Source organism: Aphis gossypii, chromosome 1 (genome assembly GCF_020184175.1).
Source record: "Aphis gossypii isolate Hap1 chromosome 1, ASM2018417v2, whole genome shotgun sequence".
In the NCBI taxonomy this organism is placed as follows: domain Eukaryota; kingdom Metazoa; phylum Arthropoda; class Insecta; order Hemiptera; family Aphididae; genus Aphis; species Aphis gossypii.
Genome location: NC_065530.1, coordinates 49,969,343 through 49,991,723, shown reverse-complemented (window position 1 = coordinate 49,991,723; position 22,381 = coordinate 49,969,343). Strand labels below are relative to the sequence as shown.

Sequence of the window (22,381 nt, the reverse complement as noted above, 5' to 3'; positions counted from 1 at the left end):
GCCATAATATTGTGCACTATTTTTTTGGCTTCCAATAAAGCTCATATTTTTATGACTATATTAGTCGCAATTTACCAAACTTTCATCATCGTTTCAGCCTGAGTTTCTTGAAAACCCAATGGCGATGGCGTACCATTGACTCGTACACAATAGGTAGGAAGCAATCGTCATATACCTTTGATTCAACTCATAAAACACAACTATAACTCCAATAAAACTATATATAGAAAAAAAATTGACGTCACATTCGTTTGAATGTGCTCAATCGGGTTGTTTAAAAAGGTAAACTGTAATCCAGCGGTTTTCAACCTTTTTTATACTCCCATACCACCTACACAGTTTGAAATCTTAACGTATCGCATGACCACTTTTTTTGCTTAATAATAATATGTTTACCAATGAGCTTTCTGAGTACCACAGGTTGAAAAGCGCTGCTGTACTCAATCAGGTTTCACCATTACATTATAGCGATTCATCCACTCGACACTATAATATACTGTACATATAAACGACTATACAGCAGAGCGATAACTACTTGCTCACCTTTTACATTGATTTTAATTTTAAAAATATGTGATCAATAAAAATAGGTAGACACTAAATATTTACATATTTATTTTATTTTTATAACAGTTTAACCATTTTTAATAACATTATTGAACATAATATTTAACATTCCCAATTGCGTTTATGTTTGCATATATTATATAAATAGTTATTGATGTATTGATTTAAATGAAATATCAAAATATATTCAAGTTTTTTTTTTTTTTTAAACAATATTTTCAAAAGCTAATATTATTCGTTTGCGTTAAATTTAAGATAATTATATTATTGTAAGTACAATAGATGCATCATATATAATTTAATTTAAGCCATATATAGGTACTCTGTGTCCTGTTTTTCTTTAATACAAAATAAACTAGGATATCAAATAACACATAACTAATGACAAAACAAGTATTATAGTTTAATAGTTTTTTCTCAACAAAAAATATATGATAATGAAAATACAAAAAAAAAAATGGACGTTTTAAAAAAATATTTATAAACTAAAATTAATGATATATAATATAATAAATTAATAATAATAAACATAAAATTATAATCTAAACATTATAATATATTTATATAACTGTATTAATTAATAATAATTAGCACTTATAGCAGTGTTATTTGGAAAATTTTACCGTCCGTATATATACATACATCATAAAGTAGTTAACACTAAAGAAAAACAATTTTTAAGAAATTGTAAAAACAATTGAGTAAGCGAATCTAAAATCACAGAAAATATTTATTATAAATAATACGCTTTTATTTTTATCAGAACACGTAATATATAATTTATAATAATAAATAATTTTTACAAAATTTGTCGTAACACAATAATACTACATATCATAATGAGAAAATAGATTTTATCGAATACGCGTATCGTCGTCGTGTCATGTCGGACACCCGCTGGACGAACAATTTTTAATTTGGCCCCGCTTCAGATTATGGACCACGATATTATCATAATTATGTAGTCGATTACAAAGTATAAATAAAACACGAAAATAATAATGAAAATCGATCGAGTAACATCATATCACACCTCGATACACAATATATTGAGGTAAAATACATTGCGATCAGACAAATTACTGATGAAAATACGAAAATGGGGAAATGAGTAAATGACTAATATAGTCCACAATACGGATTCTCTTGGATCGTATGCGATCAATGGAAGAATAATAAACAAACGATATTGTATTAGGTATTTAATCTATAGCCGCTGCTACTATATTTTTTTAAATTATTAATTGTGATTGTAATGAAGTATTTATTTTTGGGGGAATTAAACGATTGGATCGGTGACCCGCGAAATGGATGTTTTCCCAACTACCATATACATAACCTACTGCGAAGAAATACTGTGCCGTATAACAACAAGTAACAACAACAATAATTATAATACTATTTAGGTGTTACAGTTATAATTTTATAAACAATAATCATAATTAAAATTAAATAATTATTATATCGTACGACGTATATGTACGTATGTATATTTAACATAATATATATTTTATCTGGTTAATCACAAATAACGACATGCGTAATGTCATCTACTTGTATTCCAACTACTACACGGTATAGTTTAATATTATAACAGGAATGTGCAGCTCCGCGTGCCAGAAAAGACAACTATTGCACACTGAGCGATGAGTATGTATGCAATATGCATGGCGATGGCAGGCAAGCTAAAAAATGGGAGGAAAGTCAATTTAGACTACAGAGGAACCAATATTGACACATTGTAATGTATGGCGTATTTATCAGTTGGTGTTTGAGACATAAATTTGAGATTTTTGTACCACGAAAGTCTGCAGACCAAGATGAGATTCAATAAACATTGTACCTACGAGATTAAAAGAATGGCCTGTACACAGCATCAATACCATAAAAATGTAATAAGTTACTCAACGACGCAGCGGCAAGAAAAAAAAAATAAAAAGAAAAACGGGCCAAATGTAGTTGTACCTATCATGTATATTATTATTATTATATAGGTACCGTCGTACATTGTGTCGTTTATAAATCAATCCAATGACCATCCGACAGGCCATCAGATTAATTCGGAAACTTACAAATATAGTTCACTAGTGCTGGTAATAGTAGTAGTAGTAGTAGTAGTATTAGTAGTAGTAATAGTAATAGTTGTAGTAGTAGTAGTGGTATAGTAGTATTAATATTTAATTTTATATAATATTAAATATAGTAGTAATAAAGTATTACATATAAATGCACCGTATAAACGTATATTATAATAATATATACGATCTCATCAGTCTTATCGGGTTCGACTATACACATAATATATACATATAAATATATATATATATATAGGTGTAGGTATTGTTTTATACGATTATATTATTATGTTACGCTGCAGCGCGAAAAAATCACGGACAAAGCCGGAGAAGAGAAGAGGGATTGTGAATGTCGTCGTCGTCGTCGTCATCTTAAATTCGCGCTTCGCTCGGATGCTGGCTGGCTTTCAAACCCCTACCGGTCCAGCGGACGTCTTCTTTTCCCGGCAGCGGTGAATTGCCGTTGTCGATTCCATTGGTCTTGGAATGTTGGACGTTACCCACCACAACCAGAGCAGATGCTATTGCTAGACCTGCGATGAATGACAAAAACATGACTAATATTATTAGTTTGAGCGGTAGCAGGTACATGATACATTTTAAAACTAGTCTGACAAAAATAAAAACGAACAACGTATGATATATCAATTTTCAATAATAGAGGTCAATTTGGGAGATAAAGGAGGTATATCTCAAATTTTTCCTATCCACGGCTCACGGATCGTGTAGCTTATCAGAGACACGCCATGTGCAGTGAGAATTATAAGGTTTGTGGCGTGGAACTAAAGCCGAAACCGGCTTAAGGAAATACAAGGTATTTTTAAATTATTTTTATTAAAATGTTTAAGGGCAGCTTCCCACGTTGTGGAGATCATAGGTCGGTAGTTAATATCGTAGACATTGGATGCGGAGGCTGTAAGGCTCGTTAGTATAGTCAATTAATAATTAATAATACAATATATTGTTTTATAGTTTTGTCCTTTCGTCAATGAACGTAGGCCATGATTTTAGTGCATTTCTGAAATTATGGTTTTAATTAACTAACAAAAAAAATATAGGGACGAATCAATTCTGACCAAATATATTGTATTCTAAATGATCAGTATACAGTTCCGAGTCACAACGCACCCAAGTCAAGAGTTGTGAAAACCAGTGTCCAGTCCCTTATTTATGAACAAGAATACACGTAATACAAGTATTATTTTACATTTTTTAAAGTTATTTTATGGATTGCGATAAAAGAACCACTTTGAAATCTGAATAAGTAAAAGGCATTTAATATTATGTGTGACGTACCCGAATATCCGTGTGGTGTGTATCTATCGTTGCCTGTAGGTTGTCTGACGAGCAACGTCAATACGGCTGCTCTATTTCCGGCGCAAGGTTCCAAGGCCACTGGATTCGGTACGTCCTGGATTGAAATATATTTTTAAACACACAAATTATAACTATAATTATTACTACATACGATTTTGCGTTTTCTCAAATTGCTCGATACAGAAATGGTTGGTATCTGGTTACCATGAATGGCGTTGCGTTTTTCTATTTCCACCTCGACTACTGAAAATGGTCTACTGGCCATCTGTTCCATTTCTACAAACATTCTCTACACGCAAACAGATTATAATATTATGGTATTATTACATTGTCAAGCATTTGTTTACACGCTCAGCTATATTCATCGCAGTATTAAGTTGTGTTGACCATTTTTAGATTGAAATAGATTACCGGTATTCGTAACAATCACATAGATTTTTTTGAATTTCACCCATCAGATTCACGCTACATAATATTATGAAAATACTTTCTTTTTTTTTTAAGAAATATACAATTTGTGCCTAAGTCGCTAAAGCTTAGCATGTTATAGAAATATATGATACATGATTATTTACATGAAAATGTAAGAGAAGAATTAATAAGTCAGTCAAACCACTATCTTTAATTTTGTTTTTTCATACTTATTTACTCATTAAGAATAGTCTTTAAAATAATTTAGGTATTTATAAAGATATCTACTTTGTTCTTTTTCAGAAATTCTCAGGTATTGAATAAGTGGCTAGATTTTAAATAAGGGGTTTGGATGAGAAGGTAGTTTAAAGTGAATTTTTTTCTAAAACTTTTATTACTTCTGCATGAACAGTTTTAGTTTAAGTCTATACTCTATTTGTAAAGTAAAATTGTAATCATATAGTAATGAATGTTGATAGCCATAAGATTTTGTTTTAAAAATTTTGAACTGTATTACAATTTAATTTTTTGGTATTACTGCAGTCTTTAGAGTTGGAAGATATACGTGTGTTTATTTATTATTTATTATTAAATATAATAAGACCAACCTGTCTTCTGCGGTACATGTCATATTTCTGTTTAAGCTTCCACAATATGGCAGCCACCAACAGTAACAACAAAAAACACCTACAATATTGTAACAAAAATCCAGGTTAATGATAATATTAATAATGTTTTTAGAATACACTGTGATCAAATAATACTTACGAAGAAAACGTGATGAAAAACTGTTGAAGATTTAATTTTGGGTACTGAGAAAATGATATCTGTATCCAAAGTGGAGGTTTGAAATCATAAACATAAACATAGAACGTTGTCAGTGACATGTTATCACCAGTACCGAACATGTATTCGGATTTTAAAAACTTAGTCCTGAAGTTTGTGCAATTCTGTAATGGTAGTAACATTTTTTCTGGCCCGGATGCTATAAACATGAAATATTATAAAAATGAAATTTACAAGTTGTAACATGATAACATACTGACTAGAATACTGGATACAGTAAAATAAAAAATAAATACCATCAAATTTGAAGTCACTAATCAATGTTAAATTTCAAAATCATGAAAAATAACATATTATTACATATATTATTACAACATGAACATTTTTTTGTTTATTTAGTTTCCAGATTAAAGTTATATGCATTAAAAAAAGTTAAAAAACATACCTTAGTATAAATATTATTCCATTCTAATATTATGTAGGTGCCTACAGCTTTAGTACCTAGTTAATGATAATTTAAAATTTAAATGTAAAAAAATATCAATAAAAATATTAATTTTTCAACTATTCTATCAAAATTCCAATTCAATTTAGTATTTACAACATGATATTAATTAATAGTATTAAAATATATCATAGATTATGAATAAAAAACTAGTTAATAGTAGTGTAAACAAATAAAAATATGTTATTACCAACTGTTTTAATGTTGAAGACATTTTATTAAATTTTTAAACATTAAAAAATAAAAACCAAACATTTTTTTTTTCATATTGGTCATCATTAAGATTTTATGAGCTTAAGCTGTTTTGATTAAATATATTTTTTGACTTACTAATAATATAAGCAATGGTATTCTTATAAAAATCTATGGATACATCACCTAAATTATTGAAAGAAAATACCCGTGAGAACTCTCCACTGAATATAAGTAAATCAATATGAAATCACATACAAATTACTTAAGTTTAAAAATATAATTATATATATTCTTTTCTATGAATTTTATGACACTTTTATTAAAATGAAGTAAGTTTGAATATAATCAAAACAAGGTAAAATGTCAAAACTAAAGTAGACTTAGTACCTAGGAAAACACTTCTAATTTCTTTTAAAGTACTTATATAATATTATACATTTTATTTTTTATTTATAATTAAAATTATTAAGCCTTAGGAAGCATAAAAATAAATTAATTTTTATACGATAGGTTAAAAACCACATAAAAACCCATAAAAATTTTAAGGAAATCTAAGTTGTTGAATATAAATTATAATTATATGTCAGCATTTAAAAAACATGTACAAATTGTGTCCATATTTGTAATATAAATTGAAATAAATATGTTAATTTATAACATAACTTTATTGAAAAAATGATCAGCAACAGGTTAATTAAGTTTTAATATTGTTATTTACCAATATAGCACTATATTATAATATTAAAATCTAAAATTTTTTTTACTAAATCATACCAGGTCTGACTGTGATGTTCATCTTGGCCATAACCGAACAGGTGATGCTAAAATCAGCGTCCACATCAGATTTAGAAGGGGAATTTTGAAAATTGATTTGTGTGAATCTTAAATCATCTTTTTTAGACAGGTTGAACGTAAATTGATAATCAATGGTCAGATCATCTAGAATAACATAACATTTTGTAATGCTTGAAACATTATAATACAGGAGTATTAGTAGGAAAGCATATATGTACTTATGTATTATATTGTTAATTGTTCTTATTCTAGACAAAACCATAAAACATAATATAATATACAGCTATCTAAATTGTTTTGTTCTATGACCAACTAGATATTTTACTTACAAAAACAAGAACCATGATTAGATGGGTCTCCAAGATAATGGTTGTTTGTGTCACATTTTTCACAATTATCTCCAATTATACCTTTTGTAGTACAATAGCATTTTCCATTTTCTTGATTACAATGATTACCTTGATTGTTACAACGACATTCTATAAAATTAAAATTCAAGAATATAATTTAACTATTTTTACTACCCACTGGTAAAAAATAAATAAATAAGAATGCTAATCATAATAAATAATTAATCAAATAAAACATTACCTTTACATTCACCACCATTAACTGGGTTCCCATAGAATCCTTTAAGACAAGTCTCACAATTTTGACCTTCAGTGTTATTTGAACATGGGTGTATACACACGTCAGTATTGTTCATGCAAGTGCTGTGGCCATTGCACTGACAAGCTGTGTAATTAATAAACAAACTTGAATTAGTATGAACAAAATATTAGAATATATATAAAAAAAAAAAAACTATGAATTCCACTTATTCTAGTTATCTTTATTTAAAGCAAAAAAATAAATAAATATATATTTAATACTAATTGACTAATTCTTAAGAATCCTATTGTTCTAAAAAATAAAATAAAACACATTGATTGTTTTTTAAATAATATAATAATATTCTCAGTAGTGTTATTTATTGTTCAGTTTATTAAAATAATTAATACATTTTGTTCCTTCTTCAGATTTATTACTATACTTTATTTTTAAACAATTTAGTGTTATTTTATAACTTGTTTTTCCATCATGTAGAAGTAAATTACACAATCTTTTATTAATTTTCTTCAATTATTACTAATTAATTTATTATCCATATGCTATTGTTTATTAACGATTATTACCTTCATTATAATTTATTAATTTAATTTTTAATTTAAAAAAAATTTTATTTTAAGTAGATTTTGATCAGAGGCGTGAATTTGTTTTGTCATTATATTTTAGAGTAAGCCATAATTCAATGTTAAGATTTTTATTTTTTATTAATTTGTATAGAAAATGTTCAACATTAAGGGTGTGATTTCATGGAGGAAATTCCCAAAACTTTCTAAATAATTTTGAAAAACTACAAAAATGTTTTAATAAAACCAATTTATTACCTATTACATTACCAATACCTATATTCAGAAATAATGCATGTGATAATATAAATACTAATATACTATAGTACCATATATATATATACTATATAGGCACAAACCATAATAGATAAATCTTTGTGAAACTCTTATTTTTTTAATAAAGATTTTGTATACTAACTTGGGCAGTGAGTGAAATACCATTTATTTTGAGAACATGATTGGGGTGGTGTATTTCCACCTGCCATGCATGAACCTAAACCAGTACCCGATCCATCATCACACCAACCACATTCTGGATCATCTCGACAGTCAATGCAAGTCTTGTAATAATTGCACTGTGAATTACCTGAAAACATTTACCGATTTAAAATAATGCTTTTAATTTGTACATTTTTTTTTAATTTACACTTAGAACGTCACGACGTCAAGTAAAATATTACATAATATATTAAAGTTAAGCCTTAAAATATACTTTAATACACATGAAATATTAAAAAGAAAATTTGATCATCACTCATCAACATTAGCAGTTATTCACCTGGTGAAGTTCTACAACGATGTTCATCTGTTGTCCATTCTCTGCATTGACCATACGGAAATGAAGACGTGTATGCATTTTTGTCAATGCATCGTTCATTATTCTGACACCAAATACATTCATCTTTTGTACAATTAGTACACTCAGTATAATGGTCACAGACACTTTCACATACATCTGGTGACTATGTAAAAGAGTATGGAGTTATTTAATTGTATTAATAAAATAATGATACATTTGGGATTGGGAGAAAAAACATACTGTAAAATCTTGTATCATGGATTTGTTTGTAATTGGTACACATATAGGAACTTCAATCTTGGAATTCCAATGACATCCAGTATGAGTAACACAATATTGACAAGAATGAAGATGGTTACAACGCATATGGTCAGTATTTTCATTAGTACATTGATAACCAGATGTTATTGGCTGCAAAAACAAAATCATCTATATTAACACATTTTGATAAAAGCATGTATACCATAGATTGGTCATCAGACTATACACTTACACGTTCACTACGATATGGAATATCATCTCTATTCATTGTAGTACATTGTTCTATATCATGAACACAGGAATTTGACAAAGGGCACCAGCCACAACGGTGAGTATGAACACATGATTCACATGTAGTTTGTCGCTTGCATTGATCAATAATTCCAGTTACTTGTGACTTACTTTCTTCTGGACAACGACTACAATTTTTAAATTTACATAGCAAAATATTTTAATACTGACAATGTTAAAGGATTAGAAAAAAACACTTATTTTTTTTAATGTAAGATTAAATTTATATTACCTATAAGTTGATTCAAAATCTATACTGGGTGGCATGGCTGGGATTTCTGAAAATGGTAGACAAATGGCTTTTTCATTATCCCAGACACATTTAACACCAAAATGACGACTATTTAAGCAATTTGTTATCATGTTATTTGATGAACAATTTCCAGGAGAAAATCTAAAAGCAAAAAATAAAAGTTATATGAGTTATCAGTGAGAACATTAGAAATGTTGAACAGTTTGGTTTTTTGTACTTGAGGATATCATTGAGCATTTGGCCGTTGAAACCACCATAAATATACATAGATTTTTCAAATGTTATTGCAGAATGTCCAAATCGCATGAGACTGGTAAATAAATTTGAAGGCAATGCCATTTGTGTCCAAGAGTCACAATAAGTATCATAAAGTAATGGTTGTGCAGTATAACATTGACCGCCAGATGAAACCAAATTTACTCCAGTATCATTATGTATGTTTCCACCATATATCAACATCAAACCTCCAGTAGGACTCAACATAGAACCACTATGTAAAAACCTACCACTAGGACCGTCACTCATTAAATACCTATAAAGAAAATAAATTATTAATATTTTTATTTATCATAAATGATTAAAAAAAATAAGAAATTTAATCAATTATATTAATTACCATGTATGTGAGTAAGGATCATATGCATACAGTTTTGAAGATAAAGCGGATTGAAGAGGACTCATTGATACATATCCACCATATACAAGAATACGTTCTGTCACAGGATCCCAAGCAGCACTGTGGCCATACCCACCTTTTACTGGATAACCTTTAGTCTTTACAACAGCCCATTCTCTAGTACCTATAAAAAAATACATAAATATATATATTGTTTTTATTCAATGAAATTATCAGATAAAATAATTTTATTAATATTAAGTTTTTATATTTATGAATAACTTACCAAAATAATATTCTTGAACAAAATTCATAAAACCATAAGTAGGAGAATGTCCAAAAATAATAATCATTCGTTCAGTAACATATTTAGGGCCAGATCCAGAGGAAGTAGATTGTGATATAAACGAAGGCGGTACTAATGTTGCTGTATGTCCAGCACTACGCAATGGTCCACACAAAGCTTGATTTGTGAAACCAATGCTCAAAAGATTTCGTTCACAAAAACCAGTATTGACTGTAACATTTTCCCAGGACTTTGCACTTATATCATAAGCCCATAATTCATTACACACAATACCATCTTCTTTTACTCCTCCAAAAACATATATCTTATCCTAAAAATAATTGTAATTTTACAAAACATTTATCACTATTAAATATTTACTATATTACGTATTGTAATATAGCTAAATACTTGTATTTTAGATACAGAATTTATATAAATTTTTTGTATCTAGTATATTTATTTAGGTACTTATTAAAAAATAAATCTGTATCTATATCTTAGATACAAAGTATTGTATATCTTACCATATTTTAGAATGTAAAACACTCAGTAAAAACTTAATTGAATTATTAGACTATGTTTTTTTATATTAATATTTAGGTTCAGAAAATAATAATGATAGCTAGTAACACTATAAATAATGACTCAAGTCTTATAAAAATATTGTTTAGGATATTTTTAATAAATATTACAAATATTATCTCTAAAAGCTTTTAGTACTATATTCATGAAATATTTTAATTCTAGTCCTTCAGTTGAGTAATTATTTAGTATTAGTGGACAAATGTAATAGTTTTAGTTGGTGAAGAGGGGATTTTTAATGTTAAGCCTGTATTTCTGTCAGTTGGATTAGTGAAGTCGTCCTAGTCTCAGATTTCTTGATATAAATAGAATATAAATACTAATTGATTGAATCGTATTACAACACTGACTATAGTATTATTTAAATATACTATACACATACACCAAATAGCACAGAAGAATGTCCATATCGTATTGTTGGTGCCGTTTTGCTTATTACATGTGGAGTTTCCCATACATGACCTATTATAAAATAAAATATAAAAGAAGCATTATATTTCATTAATTAATACTGGTAGATAATTAGTAACTTACCATTGAAATCATAAACATATAACATATGTCCTTTTTTGAAAGACTCTCCCCCAACAATATACATAGAGTCTTGCCATACGACTGCTGTATGAGAAGCAGATCCTTGGGGAACAAAATCACTTGTCTTTAATACTTCCCAGTAACCATGTTCAGCTACTTGGCTGCAGTCATCGCCTACAAAAATACCATTATCAATAGAGAATTATTTACCTTTATTTATTTTAATTTACCTTTATACTTTGGATTGCAAATACAACGATGTTGTTCCTTATCGCATACACCATTACTAGCTGTACATTTATTTGGACAAATTGGAATGTGACAAGCTTCACCAATAAATTGGGCGTCACAGGTGCATACAGAGTCCACACAAACACCATGTCCTGAACATTCTTTAGAAGAAGTTGTACTTGGACATGTGTTCAAACTGAAATATTTAATATAAAAGTTCTTATTCTTATTAAATGAAATCTTATCTTTACAATGTTAATATACTTAATACTCTAGTACATAAACTTCAATGATAAATTTAAGCAGTTTTACAAAAAATGGCATTGCTGTCTTATCATTCTTGTTAAGAAATAATTAACATACCTGTAAGAAATATTAAAACCGGATAAATTATAAGCAATATCGCTATAAAAATGTAATAGTGCAAATCCGGAATGAGCAACTATTTCTGGTACACTCTGCAGAGAGTAATCTTTTGAATACATAAGACCACTGAAAATAAACATTATAATCACATTTTAATGATGTTTTTATACCATTATTTTATTCACGTTTTAATACAGTAGAAATCAATCATGAGTCCCAAAGTATAACAAGTGTTTTTTTGTTAAAAATGGTCTAAACAAATGCCCATCATAAATGGAAAAATGGGAAAATTCAAAAATTAACAAAAAAACAAATTTCACAGGTACTGAAAAACTATAACTAAATTGATTCTTAACATGAACTGTTTAAAAGTTTTCATAGTACTAACAATACTTATTAGTTATTATAATTATACACTTGAAAACATCAGAACTATTCAAATATTTATATGCATAAAAGTAAACTTTTAATACATGGGGTGATTTATAATAAACATAAAACGTAAAACATTCAGTTTTTCAGATAAATAATTTAATGTCTTTACAAAATATTTTTAAAAACAAAAAAATTATATTTTTCTAAGTTTTTATTTTTTAAATTTTACATTATGAATAGAATATTATTTGGAGTATATTATATACTTTTACAATTGTTTATTGTTTTAATTGTTTTTTTAACTTTTTCAGTTATAACATGCTTTTTAAATTCCTTATTCCAAAGTAGAATACTTCTTAGAATACTATTATAAATCAAAATCAAATTTTTGACAAATAGTTTATTAGTTATAACTTATAAGTATAGCTTAGAGGAGTGAAGTAGTGAACCAATATTTTGCAAGTACCCACGTAGCACACAACTCTAATTATCTAAACTTAGAGTACTACTCATAAACAACTCTTATAAAATTTGATTTTTATACATTTAAGTACTCTAAAAAGTGTTCTGCTTAGGAATAAGAAACTTAAAATGCATGTTGTAACTAAAAAAGAAAAAAGTAGGTCAGCACATTTCGGTGTGGATGTTTGTTCATCATTGTCCCTTCGGTCCTCAGACAGGATAGTATAATTTTACTGTAGGTATTCGATTTGAATGCAATGACTGCATTCGATAACAAATAATTCTGAGCAGACGAGGGTATCTTTTTTATTTAATTTTATTCATTTCTAAGGTGATAAACAAAACCACCGTTATTAGTCATCCGTAATTATTTAATATTACAAAATTGTGATATCGTACGTTTTTCTACTTTAACCGCTCTTATTTCGAGTACCGTTTCGAAAATAAAATAATGACCTTTCTAAAATACCAGCTTGAGAACATTATCTTTCAGAAAATATGTTACACTTGTACTTTTGAGCAAGTTTAGGGGGAGAAAAAGTGTTTACAGAATAAAAAAGAAATGAACATCATTGCAAAACCAATACATTCCTCGCTCCGCTCAGAATCTAAAAAATAGTATAAATAAACTTAAAAATATTAATAGTTTTTGAAATAATGAGTGTTTTATGTTAAATGGATTGTCTATAGTTATAAATCTTCTAATCAACACAATAAAAGATAATGATTTTCTTGTAGAAACCGGTAGTACTTAGGTTTACGTTCTATGTTTTGCTCCCTATAGCTAATATCTAATACTAACCATACTCGTAAACAAATATTTAATTGCACAATCATATAGACTCAAGTCGAGGCTAAAATTTTTTCTGTTCTAAGTTCTAATCGACATTGTAGTGATATTTAACTAGTATTGAATAATACATGCCTGTAAACACCAAGCAATGGAGAGTGAACACTGTCACCATCATATATATATAAATGATCCCAACCACATTCAGTAATGAATTCTTCAAAATGCAATCTGATTGTGGAATTGGTGGAATTTCCTGCTTCTATAAGCCAACTACACTTCACATCAAGTGAGTAGTTACCAATGCCATCAGAAATGAAACCAGAAGTTCCATTTAATCTGAAATTAAATTAACTTGATAATAAGAAACATCACAAAACCACATATTATACAGAAATTAAACAATATTTAAATAATATCTAGAATAAACTTAAACTTTCAAAGGTTTAAATTAAATATTATTTAATAAAAAAAAAATTAGATTAATTTTAAACTACATTATTTGTTAGAAGATATCAATAATAACTAGTAAGCAATGTTAATAATTAATAATTTTGTATTTAAGAAGTAAATTGCAAAATTTAGGATGATAATTAATTTAAAATTAGCCCTAGGGCTGCATTTTCCATACTAGGGTTAACTTAATAATTTTTCAATTACGAACTTACATTGTAAATACTACTAAATCTACATCTTTAAGAATTATTAGTGATAATTTGGTAATGAGTATATTTATAAATTCTTTCTAACAACATAATATAGGTCATAAATACAAAATATCACGTAAATGAGAAAGTAAAACTAATACTTATAAAGATAAATTAAAACTAAAAATTTTATTGAGCGACATGCTAACTAGTTGACCCACATTACAGGGACAAATTTATAAGTTAACTAGACATTTCATTATGTCATAACATAGCAACTATGGTACCAGTACTTTATATGTAACGGTCACTCACTTGACTTTTCCACCACAATACTGGCACTGTGGACCTTGCCATCCATCATGGCACAGACATGTTCCATTGAGGCAGATGCCATTGCCACACTCGACATCTTTACACCGGTCTAGTGAACATTGTGCCACAGACACCATACCAAAAACGAGTACCAGTAGCAGAGCAAAGTTGGTAACAGCCGTAGTCATCATTGTTGGGATAATCCTTTTCCGTCGATACTTAGACTTGAAAAGGAATAGAAACATGTCAAACAAGACATTTTTCATGACGTGTGGCACTCGTCGTCGTCTGACCGAAATACCGAATGTTTTGCGACGGTGAGATCGAGTTTTTTTCTTTTCCTATCTTATAGTTATTATAATAGTTAATAGTTACTAAATACTAGTAAATAATAACTAATAAGTAATAACTATTAACTAATATTAGTTATTATTATTATTATTGTTTACTTTTTTTGTTAGTGTTCCGAATTTTGATGATCTCGTTGTTATCTCACTCTGTCACTCTCTAATCACATCGCATCGTCGTCTTCGTCGCACGCGCGCATACGCAAGCAGAAAATATAGCCGTCAGTTGTTGTCACTACGACTACGGTTTAAGTCGTTTAAGATCATGAAGTCAGCCATCTAAACCCTCTGTTAACTGGATCCCGGTGATCTACACTCAGGTTAAAGTAGGGTAGATTAAAATTTAATCTATTTTGTGTCACAAATATCTACAAGTAAATACGGCATTTTTATATCTGTATTCTATAAATCTGACACGAATAGGATCTAGATAACAGGTGATCTAAATAACCACGAGGAACTAATTGACTATAAGAGAACTATATAATAATCTTAGCCATCTATTTTTCATAAAAACATATTACAGAATATAATATAATAGATTAAACGCTTACATTACAATAAAATATATTTACATATTACATTACAATATAATATAATTAACATTTAAAGTAACAGTTTTGAAAATTTGGTTTTTGTTAATATTGTTTGATTTGCGCATCCTGCGTTACATTATTAACACAGTAACACCCGGCATAGCACTAAAGCATTGAAAATAATTTAGTTGGATATTTTGTTATTCTACAAAAATATTATAACAACAAAGATTTTGTAATGACTAATGAGCAAAATACAGATACTTAAAACTTTAAAAACTCTTAAGTTTTTACATCTACAGTCTACATATTATAGACCATGAAGATTAAAGATATCTATATGTTATCTTTAATCTTCATGATATAGACAATAGTCTATACTATTTTATTATTAGCTATTAAACATAAGTATGCAATAGAATTTTAAAATTAATTTTAACTTATTAGCTTTTTAAACCATGAGCCTATTACACCAATCATATTATACTTATACGGTACATTATAATTAACTAATGAGTAATGATTCTGCTATATAGTCATATAGATATTAGTAATTTATAAATAATTATTATTTCTGAGTACATACATGACATATTTTATTTTTTTTTAAATTTAGATCAACTTAGCGAGTTATTAATAATAAAATATCCTTAAGTTATAAATAGATATAACTGATATAAGCTGACGACTGACTATAGTTAGTAGTAGTGACTACTGTCTTCAATCTCCACTGTCCACGTAGAATCGTATTGTATATTAATTTTATTCTAGTGAGTATACTATCACATTGATTATAAATCGTATGTATTAATATGTAAATACCTAATATTTATTTTGTCAATTTATTACTTTACTGGCAATGCGTCATTCATATACTCACTATAATTAAATTTTATATTGATCACGTTTAACTATAAAAAAAAGGTCCATGCATGAATGATTTTATTCTTTAAATAAATATTTTTTTGTCAATAAATGTATACATTATATTTAAGTTTATAACACAACTTACTTAAGTGACTAGATAGTAGATATAAGAGTTTTGAGTACCTACAATAGATGATAACAAACACACTCAACACAGGTCACAGGGAAAACTTAAATTAAAAATATATAAATATAATTAGACTATACAGGTTTTTTTTTAAATTTTTTCAACTAAAATATCAATGCTATTGGCTATTACTCTATTAATTTTAGTAAAATAATACTATACTATATCCATAATACCAGTAAAAGTTATAATAGAGAATAATACCAATTTCAAATTTGAGAGAAATTAACACATTTTTCATTGATATCATATAAAGTGTATAATTAATTTGAACATTAAAAATTAATTTAATGAGTATGATATTGTAATTTGTTAGACGATAGAACGAAAGATGCAACAAAAGAAATTAATAAGTTAGTAAGTACATTAGTAAATGGATAAACAAAAATATAATTTATAATTTAAAACTATAGTGATGGGATTTTTAATTACTTTTAGTGAATCGTTACTTTCGTTCCAGGTTCATAGAAAGAACGATTCTAAATGACTCGTAGACTCATTCCTTTTTTATATTCTAATATCAGTACTTAAGCCGGGTTTACATTGGTAGAGTATTTCGTATAGTACATTAGTACACTCAGCCTACTAGTTTTCCTACTCACTTAACACTTTACTCTACTAGTTTTAGTAGAGTAATATTTTACATGAAGCTAGTGATTTGATAATCAATATAAACATCAAATAAAAATTATAATAATCATTACAAGTTTTTACTTTTAATAATAATATGAACATCTTCCGTCGTCATTGTCGGTAATTTTAAATTACTAAATAAATGCCTTCGAATGGTTACAACTGCGTTAGAAGCGGTAAACATCATTTTAGAATTCACTAATGAGAATAATGAAGAAAACGAATTAATTTTTTTAATTAATTAACGGATAAAAAGGACTGTACTTGGCGCATTGGAAAATCTTCTTACTGAACTAGCTTTAGAGGATCCAGAGGAGTACAGGTCTGTCAGGCCTAACCATGGCTAAATGGCCCAAGGCCCCAAGGCCTAATCCTACCGAGTGCCGATTACGGAGAACCGAATACCGATACTGAACTGAAATTAGCACTATCTGTTTTCTAACCATTATTGTACTCAGTCGCAGTCTGTCTCTGTAGTAACTACTGACTACTGAGTACTTACTTGTAATATTTTAGACTGTAGTATAAATTAGTATATGACAATATTATAATTTAAAACTGCATAGACGTAGGTATTTAATCACACCAAGAACATTTCATTATAACTCCGTCCGCGTACAAAAAGCTAAGTTAAAAAAATAAACCTTTAGTGACATTATATTCAGTAGTTAATGATAAAACATTTAAAAGAGGTACCTAGTATAATTATGGAGACTAAGTAAAATGTAATTTTTATTTATTTTTTACTTTTATTACAAATACAAATGATTTAAAAACTGTATAAACGTACATAATATAGTCCGAACAATTTTGTAACGTGCAGTCATATTTTTGGCATAATATAATATAATTAAATAATAATTAATACATTTTATCATAAACTTTAGATAATACAATAAAAATAATATACATTTATTTGTATATTACATTATTTTGCGTCCTTGCAATTAAAACAAATAATACTTATTACACTAAAAAATTATTAAAATAAACTTAAAGATTATTATTTAAAAATAATAACTGTTCTGTATTTTGGACAGACAATCGACTTCGTCGATCTATTATTGTACAACCAGCTTCAAAAAAAGTTCTTTCGCACGGAACCGAAGATGATAGATTGATAGAACACATAATCTCAGCATCATTAACTTAAATGAAATCGAATAAATTACCTTATGATCCTTCTACCAAATCAATGGATCCAATTTTATGGGTAATAATAGTTCATGCACCTATCTATTTCTATAATAGCTTGAGACTATAGCGTAGTAATAGTAATTGTAGTGGATACCTGTAATTTAAATAAATTAAAAACATAATACAATGGGTACACGTTTTGTAAAATATTTATTATTAAATTTTAATTATTTGTGCATCGAGTCTTTCCATATTTCAACGGTTTTTTCAGATTGGCTTAGTTTTAAATTAAAACTAATTTTAGAATAATTTTTAACTGTTGTTTACACAAAGATCATAAACGACACAAACTATGAAGACATGAAGTCTCCAGTTCATATTATTATTATGAATCTAAGAATATCGCAATTATCATATTATAAGATTTGAGGTTAGGTTTATACTCTGAACGTTACCAAATAAATAATGATAACCGAGGAACGTGGTAGATTATATACTATCATTATTTTAAATACAAAATGAGTTTTGTTTGGCGATTGAGTATTTGAGTTTCTAGGTTTCTACTTAGTACTTTATACAAATTACAAATATTCGATACTCTTAATAGTTCTAATTAAATCTATTATTCAATATTAATTAATGTTCGATCAGTAACTTTTAGTTCCTATACTTGTGACTTGTGAAATAGTGATTTTCTTATGCCAGTTACCAATTAATCACCATCATTTCCATTTTTTTATAGTATACACTACTATGTACAACTGATGTTGGAATTATTTTTTAAATTGGTTAAATAATTTATTCACCATACTGTACTCATAACTAATTTAGATGTTTAGCACACAAGTATTGGAACTATAATTTCAGTTTACTTGTATGTCAATAAATTGTCTATGTAATGAATGTTTGTTATATTGTATTATTTAAAGTCACCATTTTGGATAACGTTTTTGAAAAAGTTGTTCCATTCAATTTTTTTTACTAACTTATAAATACAAGCAACTTTTCTATTATTTTTTGTAACCATGGATTCCAAATCAAAAAAATATGAAATCATTGAATTTTTGGGCGAAGGACAGGTATTATTAAAGTATATCTTTAAATATTAATACTAATTTTTGACAGTATGAATAAAATATTTATATTGTTTTATAACAAAAGTTATTTAGTATCAAAATAAATATGATAATATAATATTTTATGTATATAATTTAGTTTGCCACGGTGTATAAAGCTAAAGACTTGGTCACCAACAACATTGTAGCTGTCAAAAAGGTAATTTTCATAGTTGAACTATCTATTTTAAATAACTATTATTTCCTTTAGATTAAAGTTGGTACTGTAGAAGATGCCAAGGATGGTGTTAATCGTACGGCTCTCAGAGAAATAAAGCTTCTTATTGAACTTGATCATGAAAATATCATTGCTCTGTTTGGTATACAATTGAATAATTAAATATGTAAACCAATTTAAGAATGTATTGATGTATTAGTATTTTTGTTTAAATGTTTTTTTAGATGTTTTTGGTCATTTGTCAAATATATCTTTAGTATATGATTTTATGGACACAGATCTTGAAGTTATTATCAAAGACTCATCAATAGTATTCACTCAATCCCACATAAAAGCGTATACAATAATGACACTTAAAGGATTAGAATATTTACACATGAATTGGATTTTACATAGAGTAAGCATTGTATTTACTCTATGAAATACATGTAAAATTAAAACTACCATACTAATTAATTACAGGACTTAAAACCAAACAATTTACTAGTGAATAAAAAAGGTATATTAAAAATTGCTGATTTTGGCTTAGCAAAAAGATTTGGAACACCGGATCGTTTACACACGCATAGAGTAGTTACTAGATTTTACAGAGCTCCAGAACTGTTATTTGGAGCCCGGGCGTATGGACCTGCTGTTGATATTTGGGCAGTTGGCTGTATAGTAGCAGAACTTTTACTTAGAGTTCCATTTTTACCTGGTGAATCCGATTTAGATCAGTTAACCAAAATATTTACTACCCTAGGATCACCAAATGAAGAGACTTGGCCGGTAATAACCTTAAATTATTTTTTACGTACAATTATATTACATATTTGCATCTATTAATTACACTAAAGAATAATTTAATATTTATTTTTAGGGTGTTGCAAAATTATCTGATTATGTGGTATTCAAAAAATTTCCAGCAATTCCTTTAAGAGAAATATTTACTGCAGCTCCAAATGAATTATTAGATGTAATTGGTGGTATGCTTAATGTAAACCCATTGATGAGACCTACATGTTCTGAAGCATTACAAATGCCATACTTTAGGTTAATATAAATTTAAATATGGTTAATTGTTCAATAAACCTATGCATTTACCAACTTTTCATTTACATTTTCAGTAATAGACCACCACCTTCATTAGGCAGTCAACTACCTATACCATCCTGTATCAGAGAAAGTAATCCAGAAGATCAGGATGCAAAAGGACAAAAAAGGAAATTTACTGATTATTCAGAAGGAGGCAATTATAATTTTGACTAAAATACTAAATAATTTTTTCAAATATTTGTCCAATAATTAAAAGTATATTTAATTTTACAAATAATAATATAATTAAAAATTATGATTTGTTGCAGGAACACAACCAAAACGCTTAGTCTTTGATAACTTCGCATAAGTATGTTAAGCATATCAATAAGAAATAATTCCTTACATTAAAATTGTATATTATATTTTTGTACACATTAAAATTAATTTAAATATCATCATTGTTGTCATTATCATTTGTAATTATAGAAGGTATACATGATTTATCTGAAAGAACCCCATGTTCAATTAAGAAGTTCTCTACATCACCCGCATAGAAGTCATCGCCTAGTTCATCTGTAATCCGCACAAAGTTTCCAACAAGCTGTCCTGCTCTATATGCAAGTAAAGCTGGAACACCACACATTTTAAAGTTTAAACTCATACCCGCACTTGAACCAATTAGTTTACAAAATTTTGTTTTTTGAAATTCATGACAAAGAACTTTCAAACATGAATTCATGATTGAACATGTTGGTACGTTGTGTTCATAAACATGCACAATCACAGTAACATACGGATTTTCATTCTCAACTGCAACCAAAAAGTCATCCCCGGTTAATAAATCAAAGACTTTACCAAATACTGGTGCTTCTTGAGTTTTCGCCATCATTTCCTTCATGCGTTTTTTACGGTATTCAGCTAGAAATTGATCATCCATTTCTTCAATTTCTGATTTACATGTTAGAGCCATATCATTTATCTGCTTTAATACATCTTTTTCTCGCTGTACTCTCTGAGTAGATTGCTGTCTTTTGTATTGTTCCCAATCATTAAGTACTCCTTTTGGCCCAGTATTGGACGATGTTCCGTCCCAGTCTGACTTTGATTGTTTGGGAGGATCCCTGTCAAGCATTGGCTCATCTTCATCACTGCTACTACAATAGTAATGAAGTTTTTCACCCAGCAATTTACTTTCTAAATCTGTCATAGTGAATATATGGATGAAGAGCAATTATTCACTGTATAACACTATATTTTATTAATAGATGATTTTCTTGCTTTAATCCCTGATCCTAACACTTAAGAATCTTAGAAAATAGGATTATTATTTTGCGACTGCGTTAAAGATACCTGTACTTTGCTAGTGTCGAGTAAATATGTAAACATTAATCAATACTACAATCACAGAATATAATAATACAATTAAGTTATCAGTTAACACTATAAAACTGTAAGTACAATATAACCACAGGTTAAATACAATTGTTATTTGATTCATGGTAACACTGTATTTAAACGACAATGTTTTAAAAATAAAAACCAGTTTCTATATTACATATTTATATATTTTATTAAACCTTAGATTATAATTATTTATTCATATTTCTTAATATATAATTTAAACTACTGTACTGGGTAGACGATTATTCCTTTTAGTTAATCAATTATATTCTCATTTCTTATTGTATAATCTAAGTTTCAATCGTTTTCCATTCAACTTATTCCAACGA

The 22,381-nt window shown here is 27.9% G+C and overlaps 3 protein-coding genes across 6 annotated transcripts; 1 reads left to right on the top strand and 2 right to left on the bottom strand.

The window, feature by feature from the left end:
• Nucleotides 1–1,260: 1,260 nt before the first annotated feature.
• LOC114123608 (attractin-like protein 1) lies at nt 1,261–15,319 on the bottom strand. Of its 4 annotated transcripts, none has more exons than XM_050197606.1 (23): nt 15,084–15,301; nt 14,635–14,979; nt 13,808–14,011; nt 12,043–12,171; nt 11,679–11,875; nt 11,449–11,622; nt 11,297–11,376; nt 10,330–10,660; nt 10,044–10,227; nt 9,645–9,959; nt 9,407–9,568; nt 9,116–9,302; nt 8,863–9,033; nt 8,602–8,785; nt 8,242–8,409; nt 7,243–7,386; nt 6,981–7,130; nt 6,631–6,795; nt 5,139–5,355; nt 4,979–5,057; nt 4,111–4,248; nt 3,939–4,053; nt 1,261–3,175 (listed from the first exon to the last, which is right to left on the bottom strand). In XM_050197606.1, the coding sequence occupies exons 2-23, from the start codon at nt 14,898–14,900 to the stop codon at nt 3,015–3,017; spliced, it is 3,921 nt and encodes a 1,306-aa protein (XP_050053563.1). In that variant the 5' UTR covers nt 14,901–14,979; nt 15,084–15,301; the 3' UTR covers nt 1,261–3,014. The 4 variants fall into 4 exon arrangements, with proteins under 4 accessions (XP_050053563.1, XP_050053562.1, XP_027842446.2 ...); XM_050197605.1 differs by having other exon boundaries at nt 14,635–14,975; XM_027986645.2 differs by having other exon boundaries at nt 14,635–15,301.
• A 3,536-nt stretch (nt 15,320–18,855) lies between these two features.
• Nucleotides 18,856–21,109, top strand: LOC114123624 (cyclin-dependent kinase 7). The gene is made up of 8 exons (XM_027986667.2): nt 18,856–19,420; nt 19,557–19,616; nt 19,668–19,776; nt 19,859–20,031; nt 20,097–20,402; nt 20,494–20,666; nt 20,741–20,862; nt 20,978–21,109. The coding sequence occupies exons 1-8, from the start codon at nt 19,367–19,369 to the stop codon at nt 21,016–21,018; spliced, it is 1,038 nt and encodes a 345-aa protein (XP_027842468.1). The 5' UTR covers nt 18,856–19,366; the 3' UTR covers nt 21,019–21,109.
• Nucleotides 20,905–22,093, bottom strand: LOC114123625 (phosducin-like protein). The gene has a single exon (XM_027986668.2). The coding sequence runs from the start codon at nt 21,856–21,858 to the stop codon at nt 21,097–21,099; it is 762 nt and encodes a 253-aa protein (XP_027842469.1). The 5' UTR covers nt 21,859–22,093; the 3' UTR covers nt 20,905–21,096.
• Nucleotides 22,094–22,381: the final 288 nt, after the last annotated feature.

Coding starts and splice junctions, on each gene's coding strand:
- LOC114123608 (XM_027986645.2), bottom strand. CDS start 14,900: ATGAAAAATGTCTTGTTTGACATGTTTCTATTCCTTTTCAAGTCTAAG. Junction 14,012..14,634: donor TATTGTGGTGGAAAAGTCAA/GTGAGTGACCGT, acceptor ATTTAATTTCAG/ATTAAATGGAACTTCTGGTT. Junction 9,034..9,115: donor TTCCATATCGTAGTGAACGT/GTAAGTGTATAG, acceptor TTGTTTTTGCAG/CCAATAACATCTGGTTATCA.
- LOC114123624 (XM_027986667.2), top strand. CDS start 19,367: ATGGATTCCAAATCAAAAAAATATGAAATCATTGAATTTTTGGGCGAA. Junction 19,421..19,556: donor AATTTTTGGGCGAAGGACAG/GTATTATTAAAG, acceptor TATATAATTTAG/TTTGCCACGGTGTATAAAGC. Junction 20,032..20,096: donor TGAATTGGATTTTACATAGA/GTAAGCATTGTA, acceptor AATTAATTACAG/GACTTAAAACCAAACAATTT.
- LOC114123625 (XM_027986668.2), bottom strand. CDS start 21,858: ATGACAGATTTAGAAAGTAAATTGCTGGGTGAAAAACTTCATTACTAT.